The sequence below is a fragment of the Dromaius novaehollandiae genome, chromosome 19, assembly GCF_036370855.1.
Source record: "Dromaius novaehollandiae isolate bDroNov1 chromosome 19, bDroNov1.hap1, whole genome shotgun sequence".
NCBI classification, from domain to species: Eukaryota; Metazoa; Chordata; class Aves; order Casuariiformes; family Dromaiidae; genus Dromaius; species Dromaius novaehollandiae.
The window spans coordinates 10,082,110-10,092,967 of NC_088116.1; the positions used below are offsets into that span (position 1 = coordinate 10,082,110).

At 56.1% G+C, this 10,858-nt stretch overlaps 1 protein-coding gene across 1 annotated transcript; it reads left to right on the forward strand.

Annotated features, from left to right (window-relative positions):
* Nucleotides 1-208: 208 nt before the first annotated feature.
* NCF1 (neutrophil cytosolic factor 1) lies at nucleotides 209-10,798 on the forward strand. The gene is made up of 11 exons (XM_026107248.2): nucleotides 209-535; nucleotides 1,287-1,367; nucleotides 1,606-1,681; nucleotides 2,470-2,635; nucleotides 3,430-3,485; nucleotides 3,875-3,997; nucleotides 5,254-5,361; nucleotides 6,252-6,369; nucleotides 7,338-7,445; nucleotides 9,161-9,303; nucleotides 10,149-10,798. The coding sequence occupies exons 1-11, from the start codon at nucleotides 464-466 to the stop codon at nucleotides 10,265-10,267; spliced, it is 1,170 nt and encodes a 389-aa protein (XP_025963033.1). The 5' UTR covers nucleotides 209-463; the 3' UTR covers nucleotides 10,268-10,798.
* The last annotated feature ends 60 nt before the right edge of the window (nucleotides 10,799-10,858 follow it).

Below are 10,858 nucleotides of genomic sequence, written 5' to 3' on the forward strand. Positions count from 1 at the left end.
GCCTGATGCCCCATGTCGGTCCCCTGATTTCACGGGCCGGTTTCTGCCCCCGAGCAGCCCGGCCAGCGCTGCCGTGCTCGAAGCCACTGCGGATGCAGCCTCGGGCTGCCGAGGAGCGGGCAGGGAGGATCTGCCGCACCCACCTCGCGCCGAGCTGCTCGCGGCAGCCCAGGTGGCCCCTTCTCGGCCGCTCCGCCGCCCCACGCAGCCCCCGGGGCCGGAGGCAGCGCGAAGCCGCCAAAGGGGCCGGGCCTGGAGACTCTGAGCGGGAAACACCCGGTCAATACAAACCACAGCGGGTAAAAAATTGCAGGCATGATTGCGGTGAGACTTCCCCTTTTCAGGGGGCTTTAAAAGAAAAGCAGAATGATGCAAAGGCAGAGAGGAGACGCGGAGGCGGCCGGGCGAGCAGCGAGCGGCACAGCAGCGCGGTCAGGGCCGGGCACCGCGGCCAGGAGCAGCTATGGGGGACGCGTTCATCAGGCACATAGAGCTGCTGGGCTACGAGAAGAGGTTTTTCCCCAGCCAACATTATGTAAGTAGCCAGTGACCGTCGGACGAGCTGATCGGAGAGGACTGGCTGGCGGCAGACATCTTCCAGCCAACGTATTTCTTTATATATATGTGGCCAAGGGGCTAAGAGCATCCCTTTCTTGCGGGGAGAGGGGGGTCATGACTGACGGCTTGAGCTGGAGGCAGCTGGAGGGCAAAATGTCCATTCCGGCCTGAACACACAAGATTTGGGGGGGAGATTTTGGGTGCCTCCTCTGCAAGCTCTTGGTTACTTCGCAGGCTTGGAAAGGGCTGCTCATGGCTCTTCCCTCCTTGATTCCCATCAGCGCAAGTGTTTCTGTCTCCCCATCCCTGCTGAGCCTCCCTTAGCTCCCGGCTCACTCTCGGTAACGGAGCTGCTCTTGCTGCAGGGAGGCTCTAGAAAAACAAGCCGTTTCTCTCAAATGGAAACTTCCTAAAGAACATTTTAATGGCGACGAATCTTCCAATTCTCCAATGAGAACTAATGCAATAACAATATTTTAAGCAGGATGATAAATGGGGATTGTTTTCTACAATTTTGATACGCAAAAATATATTGAATGCTGTGTAAGAGAACGGCAGGGTGATTTGCTGCTGAAGACGCTGTCCTTGGAGGGGGACGTGCAAGGCGCCGGGTGCCTGGGCTGCTGCAGGGGGGTCCCGGGTGGGCGTGGGGGCCAGTGGACACCTGCCAGCCGAGCACAGACACGTGCTGCCGCCCGTCGCCGTCCTGACCTCTGCCTTGCCGCCAGGTCTACATGTTCCTGGTGAAGTGGAACGACCTCTCCGAGAAGCTCGTCTACCGCCGATTCACCGAGATCTACGAGTTCCACGTGAGCAACGGGGACAGATGGGGCGCCTGGGCGACGGGCTGGCGGGGGGCAAAGCATGGCAGAGGCTCGGGGTGCCCATTGCCTGGGGGGCCGGGGCTGGCGGCCCTGGAAGGGGGGCTGGGGGCCCTGTGCTCCCCCGGGATGGTTCTCCCCGGGTGGCGGGAGCAGGGTGAAGCCGGGCGTCCCGGGACACATCGCGGGGCCCATCCTCACCGCCGCGCCCGGCTCTGCCCCGCAGAAAGCGCTGAAGGAGATGTTCCCCATCGAGTCCGGCGACATCAACCCCGAGAACCGGATCATCCCTCACCTGCCCGGTAAGCAGGCGGCCGGGACGGCGGCGTGTCACGGCCGGGGCCTCTCCCCGAGGCGGGCGAGCCTCGGCCCTGCCGGGCTGACGGCCCACGTAGGAACCGGGAAGGGCGCTGCGGCGGCCGCCCCCTCACAGCTGTGCCGCGACCGTGGGTGGCTGCCGGCCCCACGGCAGCAGCTCTGGCACCGGCTCCTTGCCGCACGTGCGAGCAAGCGAGCGAGGCTTCGTCGTGGAGACGCAGCGGAGGCCCGGGGAGCCACCGGCACCCGCTGCTGCGGCGCGGTGGCCAAAGCGGCTGCTCTGAGTGTGGATGTGGGCGCTACGGGGAACGGAAACAGGGCTCAGCTGGTCTCTCCCTGGGAGCCGGCACGGCCCCTGCCAGGGCTGAGGGTTGGAGGGGATGAGCTTCGCACGAGCCCAGCTACACCGAGCCGCCGTCCGTCTGCTGCCTTCCTCCGCTCCGCCCGCGACGCCCGCTCCGGGCTGCGTGTCGCCCTCGCCGCCTCGGCCGCGCCGGCAAAATGAGGAACCCCAGGCTGCAGCTGCAGCACTTCTGCAAAATGGCTGTGGCCGTGCAGGGAGCATTTTCAGCACCAGCCCTTTTCCTACGCAAGCCTGCCACAGCCCAGGGCGAGTGCCGGCTCGGCGATGGGGGAGGCTCCGCTCTGCTCCTGGGGACCTTCGCCTTATCCAGTGCCATGTGGCTCCACAGCCAAATCTGCTTTTTTTCAGGACGATGTAAAAACAAGTCTCCCTGTCTGCTTTTTTTGACTCCTTTCCTCTCTTTTCCAGCCCCCAAGTGGTTCGACGGCCAGCGGACGACACAGAACAGGCAGGGCACGCTGGCCGAGTACTGCTACAGCCTGGTGAACCTGCCGCACAAGATCTCCCGGTGCCTGCAAGTGGTGAACTTCTTCAAGGTCAGGCCTGATGACATGAGCCCCGTCACGGACAGCCAGTGAGTACAGGCAGCTCCCCAGCACCACCGCTTTGGGGGGAAATTCCTCAGAGGCCCCTGCCCACGTAGCTGCCGCTGCTGGCCCTCAGCTGTGCAGGGAGGCAGAGGGCTCCTGCGCGCGGTCCGGACGCCGCAGAGAGGGAGCAGATTCTCCGCAGCAGCAGCATGCAGCTACAGCGAGAGCACGGACTACAGCAGCGCTCTCTGCAGAGGTGGTCTGAGCATTTGCAGCCTGTACCACTGTTTCCAGTCACTTGAAACGTCTGAAACCCTGCCCTGCCTGCCGCGTCGGGGCGGAGGAGCAGGCAGGGAGCAGGCGCTGGCGGGGAGCAGCTCTCTGGCGTGGCGGGGAGCAGCTCTCTGGCGTGGCGGGGGCTCACAGGGTGCTGGGACACCGTGCCGTGGGGCCTGCTGTGCCCTGTACCGCCCCTGCTGCTGGGGCTGCCTGGAGGTGGCCCGGTGGTGGGGAGGACATGTAAAGCAAATGATCCGGTCAGGTTGGGGTAAGAAGTGCCTGCTCGTCTGGAAAGTGAGACTGAGCTGTAGGGAGCGTGAGTGTGACGCCGTGGCACAGGGCTTTGCAGCCACACAGCCCATGGTTGGCGGCACTGCTGGCTTCCAGCACCCTGCTCCCCTCGGCAACGTGCTCCCTGCACCGACAGCACCGAGGGCACCTCTAGGGCACCTGCACCCCTTATCGGCCTCCCGGGAGCCTGCAGCAAGCGGGGAGGGGAACCTGCTGCCAGCAGGGAAGGGTGTGTTGCACCGCACTGACTTTGCTCTGACCTATTTAGGATCAAGAAGCCCGAGGTGTTCCTCCTGCCAAAGGACTCCAAGAAAAATTCCACCGGTAAGAGGCCTCCGAGGGGTGTGAGCGAGTGCCCGTGGTTCAGCGAGCATGTGGCTCCCTCCACAGCAGCAAAGCCCAGCAAGGAGAGAGGCATCTCCAGGGAGGACAGGGCAGTGCTGAACGGGAGGAGGGCTGTCCCCAGGCAGGTCCCCTGATCGAGCAGTGCGAGGGGCAAAAAAACAGCCTTGCCTATGCCAATGCTACAGCTGGGAGGAAACCACATCCTGGGGGCAACTGAGTCCACAACTCGGGATCCAACTTGCTTGGGCCCAGAAGAAGATGGGAAAGTGCCTTACACTGCTGTGGAAGTTGCTTTTGGCCTGGCTGGAAAAGGGTATTTCTGCCCTGGGGTGCCAGGTAAAGGAATGTCTCTCGCTTATCCCCCACAGACATCACAGGTCCCATCGTCCTGCAAACGTACCGAGTGATAGCCGACTACGAGAAGAGCTCCAGGTCCGAGATGGCTCTAAAGTCTGGGGAGATGGTGGACGTCGTGGAGAAGAGCGAGAGTGGTATGTGTCTGTCGTTCTGGAGAGTCCCCTCAAACTGCAGCGCTGAGGGTCAGCCCCGGCCTGGACTGCATTCCAGCTGGGACGAGCATTACCTCCCACCCGGCGTTTGAATGCCTGGCGCAATGCCGCTCTGCTCCCAGTGTGGGGCTGCGGCACCCCCAGGGAGTGACGCTGGTGCAGGGGTTAAGGGGTGTTAGGTGGCAGGCTGCGTTGTGTGGGGTCTCCCGACGGAGAGGAGAAGCTCAGAGCAGATATCAACAGCAACAAGATTCGCACAGCTTCCCATCCCGCTGGGGCACTCTTCACATTCACATGGGTTCACATGACAGCGCATTCTGGCCAAGAAGGCTATGAGGCAATCCTAGAAAACCCAGCAACTTCCTCGCATGCCTCAGCATGTGAGGTTTCCTGCTTAGGAGGAAACAGTACGAACCGAGCACTGCCTGGTTACATACATAAATAGAGATCCGCTCCCTGCGCCTTCTCCTCCGGCTGGTGGGCACACCTACGCCTGCTCCTGCGCTGCCTTGCGGGGGACAGAGCCAGGGAAATACCAGCTCCTTCTCACCTGCACGGAAGCACCTGAACCCACAGCCAGACTGGGGTGGCTTTGTAGCCTGCTTCTGCACTCGTCCACGCCACTATGTTGTTTGCTTTGCACACCATCCCCTCTGCTCTTGCTGACGCAGCCTAGGAGCAATGGGAAGAGCCCGGGGTGGAGGGTAAGGGCGAAGCCAGTGATTTTAGTTTTGCTTCATGCCGGTCGTGCCTGACTTCCTGCCCTTGCTGGTGGGTGAAGTAAGCCGTGTCTCCGTCGGGATGCTGGCAGGGAGCATCTGTGGCTGTCTAGCCTGCAGGAGGGATTAGCCGGCCTCGCTGGGGACAGTCACAGGGCAGACATCTCCCTGGGAGATATCTTCTAAACTCTCTCTGTAGTTAGTGGAAGGAGACGTGCGTTCCCATGCGACTCACACCAGGTTCCCTCTGCCCCCCAGAATGTGGAGATGACTCACTCAGAGGTGAATAGATGGTGTTCAGTTAGCTGAGGTGAATCGCACCCTACGGAGGGTTAAAGAGAGGCTGGCTGGCTGCTCACTGTGCGCTCCACACATCTCCCTCAGCTGGACCCTCTGCACCTCTTTCTCCCCCCATCTGAGGCCTGGACACAGGCTCCTCGCTGGTTCAATGTGGGCACCGTGGGGCCCATCAGCAGGAGGTACTGACTGGGTTGTTGCCCACGGCTGCTTTCATTACAGGCTGGTGGTTCTGTCAGTTAAAGAATAAGCGGGGCTGGGTCCCAGCTGCCTATCTGGAGCCGATAGACGGTCCTGATGAATCTGAAGAGCAGGATCCCAACTATGAAGGTAAGATGTTCAGGTAATCAGAATACCCACGAGAGCTCCAGCTAGTCACAGCCTGGAGTCACTCCCTCCACACAACTCCCCCCCAAACCTGCAAAGGTGATTCACTGCAGCATCTCCAGTCGGACAGTCTGGGGCAGGACTGTTGGGCATGGAGATATTGCTGTAGGAGCTGCCAGAAGGGAGAAATCTAATGGTTTGGTGCCTCACTCTCAACCTCAGGAGCTTCCTGTGACCTGCAGCTCAGCATTAGATGCTTGTTTTGTTTCATCGTAGAGGCACATCTTCATTTCAGCTCCAGCCAGTGGGTGTCTTGAGCTAGCTGGCTGCATGTTGTGTTGCTGCATCAGCGAATGAGCCAAGTGCAGCATCCGAGCGGAGGCGCAGGGTTTTTCTAGCGCTCAGCTTCTGTACTCTTGTTATCCACCCTCTGCGTCATCCCACCATGATAGTGGGTCCCTGTTGCACAGAACAGAAAAAGGCTCTTGCATACTCATGCTTACTGTTTTCATGGCTTCATCTTTGTGGTTTTCAAAACAGTGTAACAGACTCTATTAACACAACACTTCCTTGTTCCTCATTTGACGACCTGAATTATAAACACACTCTTCAGCACAGATAGATGGTACTTCCACTATTTGCACTAACTAGCTCTCTACTGGTGAGGTGCTGAAGGGGCCTGAACTGAGCCACAGGCATAGACAAAGCTGAGGGAAATCTGAATCCAAACTCGGAGACTTGAAGCACTCCGGTCTTGCATAAAATTTGGGGTGGATGCTCTGGTGCATCCCCTCCTCAGTGACTGGAAAGGCTGAGTCCCATCAGTGGGGGCAGCACCGCGTGGAGGTAACACACAGCCCACCCGTCAAGCTGTCCCGATTTTGTGTGCACAGGTGAGCTCTACGTTGTCCAGAAAAGCTACACAGCCGTTGAGGAGGACGAGCTGACTCTCAAGGAGGGTGATACTATAGAAGTCATCCACAAGCTACTCGATGGCTGGTGGGTCATCAGGTGAGAGATGCCAAAAATAATCAGAGAAATGGGATTTGGCGAGAGGGAAGGGACAAACCGGTCATTCCCCACAGCTGGGCTGTGAAATACGTGGACTGTTTGGTGCCGCTGCCCACACTTCTATTTGCAGAACTGCTTCTAGCAGTCTTGTGGCTTTGCTAAATGTTAGACTTTGTGGCTGGTGCTTCCTCTACCAGTGGTTCAGATATATCCAAGAACGAGTCAGTTGAAAAAATGTATCTATTATTTTGTGTACCTCTAAGTATTCTGGCATGTTTTGCTTTGCAAAACATCATCTTCCATCCCAGCCTTTGCTTGCAGACTTCGACTTTCCCTAGGGGAACCCCACTGCATTTGTGCTCTGGAGAGTCACAGGTTGCACATTCACAGCAGGGACAAGCAGCAGCTACAAACCCAGGTGATTCCTCCCAGCCCAGCCTGTGCCCACAAGTGGCACGGGAAGGGTTTCACAGCATTTGCAGGTGTGCTGGGGTTAGGCAGTGACTGAAAGCAGGAGCCCAACGTACAACCTGCTGTGGGGCTGAGCAGGGAAGTGGAGAAAGCTGCTGACTTGAATGCAGAAGGGTGGGACTGCAGAGGGGACACGCTGGGACAGAGGCTGGGGAGAACTCCTTGGCAAGCAGCGGCCGTCTGGCAAGAGTGCCCTGAGCTATGCTTGAGAAGCCCAGTGAAACCCCCAGGGGAGACAATAGAAGCCAATGAGGCCCTGATGATGTGAGCTGTTGCTCTGTCTGGTCCTGCTACCAACTTGCTTTTGGGACTCAAAGCAGACTTTCAGGGAGAGCCACGAGGAGACAGGCTGGGGGAACAGTGCAAGCCCCTATCCCTGCCAGCAACATCATGGTCATGAGAGCTAACCCGCCCAGCATCACGGAGCCTGCCTGGGACACGCGGAGGTGATCAAAGAGCTGTGACTGCAAGCAATGTCTCTTTGTGTTGTGCTGCAGGAGGGATGAAGCCACGGGTTATTACCCCTCCATGTACCTGCAGAAATCCGGGGAGGAGAACGGCCCCATGAAGAGCGAGCTGAGGAACCGAAGCGCCCCTCCTCGGAGGTAGGAAAGCCTTGGGAGGGAGAGAACAGGATGAAAGCTCTTTTTTAGGGGGGATGAAATGAAACCAGACAGTGGCTTAAGACATCCCTTGCTCATTTGGGTAATACAGAACTGCCTAAGAGAGACATGAGCAGAGGAAGGAACGACCAAGAAGCAGATCCTGCAGGATTCCAGCAAAAATAGCTCTGTTCCCTGCCTTCTCTACGAGGAGAGGCAGCTCAGCACTTTGGTGCAGGACTGTGCGGGCCTTCCTCCAACAGGGCCTCCAGTCAGCCGTATTGCTCTTTGTCCTTCTGCAAAGTTCTTTTTCTGGGCTAATCTCGTTTAATTTTCAAACTGGGTTTTTCTTCCTAAATGCATTCCCTGAACCTTTGAGAAGCCAGGAGAGATCTGACTAATCAGAGCTGCCAAATGGCCTAATCTGATGGGAGGATTTGAGCTAATGGAAGGGATTTTATTTTGATTAAAAAGATAAAAAGCAATAATAACTCATTAATGCTGATGCAATGACAACTGCTAGGAAGGGCAGAGCTTGCCTGTATCTTTTCTTCCCTACAACAAAATGCAGCAGCTTTGCTACAAAATCTCTCAAAATCCAGCCCTGCTGCAGCATGGATTGATTGTGAGCCAGTGTAAAATGACATAAATCCACCTATTTGAGTGCAATGATGCTTACTGATACCCTTGGGGGAGGTGACGTGGCCTGTTTCAAGGACAGGAGGATTTGCCTCCTCCATGGGGAAGAGCAGTTAATGTTGTCTATATAGCACCGGTCATGGCAGCATGTAGGAGAAACGGAGGGAGTCTCAGATGGTACTAGCCAAGGAGAGGCTGAGGTGTGAGTCTGGGCTCAGAGCACCCCAATGCTGAGCCCGGTTGCCAGGGTTGAGATCTGCCTCTGTGGGAAAGAGCTCTGCCATGACACATTGCTATGAAATTGGGCATGGCTTCGTGTTGAAACTGAGGAGAGGCTGAAGGCAGATGGGCTCAGCGAAGGGCTACAGGTGGCTCTGAGCCAAGCAGAAAGACGTGGGCCAGACAGCAGAAACCACCTCTCTCAGGCTCTAATAGTGAGAACGAGGTGGTGGCCTCACTCGGGCTGCCTGGGGAGAGTCCCACAGCCTGGGGCTTTCCCAGTGGCAGCATGCCACCTTATAGCATCTTGGGCTCTCACTTCTTGCTGTAGTTTCTCTGTTGTGTGCTCAACACTGCACAAAGAGCTGCATATTGAAGCATGTCCCCAAACTCTGTTCCCCCCAGCCCAGGGACTGATCCTTGGAGGTCAGGGGAGGTCACTGCCAGCCCAGGGATGTGTGTGCTGCAGCCAGTACAGATGCTGGAAAACCTCAGGCCTATCTCGTCCTTTCAGTGCTATGCCTGATCTACCTTGGCAACCCCATCATTACTTTCCATGCTTGTGCTCAGGTTTCACCCTCCAGTATTTGTTTCCAAAGCACTGCTCCAGCTGCTTGCTAACACTTTTGTACATAACATCTCACCTGTGGCTGCCCACAAGGGCTGGCATTAACCTGCTGCCTTCTGCCAAGCAAAAATGAGAAACAGATGTTAGGGTATGGGGAGTCAAAAGAGGAAGCGCTGCCTCCATCTGCACCAGGTCTCTGAGTGGTAGGGATGGGGAAATCCTGAATGAGAAAGTGTGTGGACTGAGAGCTGCAATAATGGAAATTGAAAGTTTCACTTCTGACTCACTGCAGATCCACCATCCGAAATGCTAAAAGCATCCACAAGCAGAGCCGGAAGCAAATCAGCCAGGAGACCTACAGGCGGAACAGCAGGAAGTATATCCAGAGCCGGAGAAATATGAAGGGCAATTTCAAGGAAAAGGCCAACATTATCAGTGAGTCTCCTTTTCTGCAAATCCCTCTGCATTTTACGCCCCAAGGCTTAGGCTGTCCCTACAGCCACAGGCAGTCTCCACAGGGGGTACTTTGGCTCTGCTCTCATCACAGGAGGGGAGATGACACCATAGGTCTACACATACAGGTCACATCTTGCCTGGCCAGACCTCTTCTCCTGTGGGGAAAGCATGTGCAGGGAGGTATTTCTATTTGGATGAGGTTGTTTACCTCTGGGGATAAGTCTGACAAAGGAGGAGCAGAAAATGGTGACCCTCCTGCCCTCAGTGGTTCCTGGCAAGTCAGCCCACATTTAGGACCTGCCCCTTCCTCTGTGCATCCCTAACCTCACCCCGTTATCATTATCGTGTATGTTAACTGTGTTACCAAAGCACCCACAGGGAGGTGGGTGCATGAACGATGCTGCTAGTGAGGTTAATGGTTTGACTAGAAGCCCCGCTAATCACGTAAAGCAATGTCTGGTAACCACACTGGGGGATCGGCGACCTACCCAGAGAGGGCAGCTCCTAGGGCACGCTTTGTGCTGAGCCCTCACCCAAACAGGGCTCTGGTGGGGCCGAGGTGGGCCCACGCTGTCACCCTGACCCCCAGGATGAGGCCAGCTGAGCCCAGATGCTGACTGACTGCTGCTGAGCATCTCATCAGAGCCCCGAGTAAGCGGGGAATGAAAGCTTGTCTGTCTCCTTCAGAGAGCATCCCAAGCCAGGGACTGAAAGGAAGAGGCAGGAAGATTTACGTTCCTTAAATAAGAAGTCTTTGAACTTTGACGTGAAAGCATGGGGTGGTACAGAGCTCTGACCCATCTGTATGTCTGCTTTACCTGCAGTTGAGAAAAATGAACACGAAGAAAACAGGTCCAAGGCTCAACCTGCTGTTCCTCCCCGGCCCAGCAAAGACCTCATCATGAATCGCTGTACGGAGAGCACCAGGAGAAAGATCATGTGAGGCCCTCAGCCCCCCCAAAACCAAGCAAGTAGATGCTTTATCTCTGTCAGCTCCTGTGCAAAAAGGGGCTCAGAGCCAGAGTGGGAAACTCTGCTGGGGAATTTACATGGCTCTGAAAATAGCTGCAAGCCATGAGGAACTGCAGACTCAGCAGACTGCAATCCAGGGCCCTGTGTTAATTCAACAGCATAACAACTCTGAGATGTCCTAACTATAACATGAGAAACTAAGTGAGCACTGCTCCGTTGGCTTTTCTGGGGGCTGAAGATTCCCAGAACCTGTTGGAGACGTTCTTGATCAATAGGCTTTTTTTTAAATCCCTCATTTGTATTTTGAATGATTTTATGGTGTTCACCAATTACCAGCTTTCTACAGAAAGTGCTTCGGGGCTTCAGTTACTGTGAGAAAACAGTTGTGAGCTAACATGTAAATAATTTGTACAAAGAAAAGACACTTTATCTATGTATTTCAGTGCTTTTTACAGGCTTTCAGTGTTTTTATTAATTCAGCCAAACAGCTGATTAATAAACATAGCAGCTGCATTTCCGCCTTATTTTTCCAGGTAAGAGCTGGACACACACAAGTGCTGCG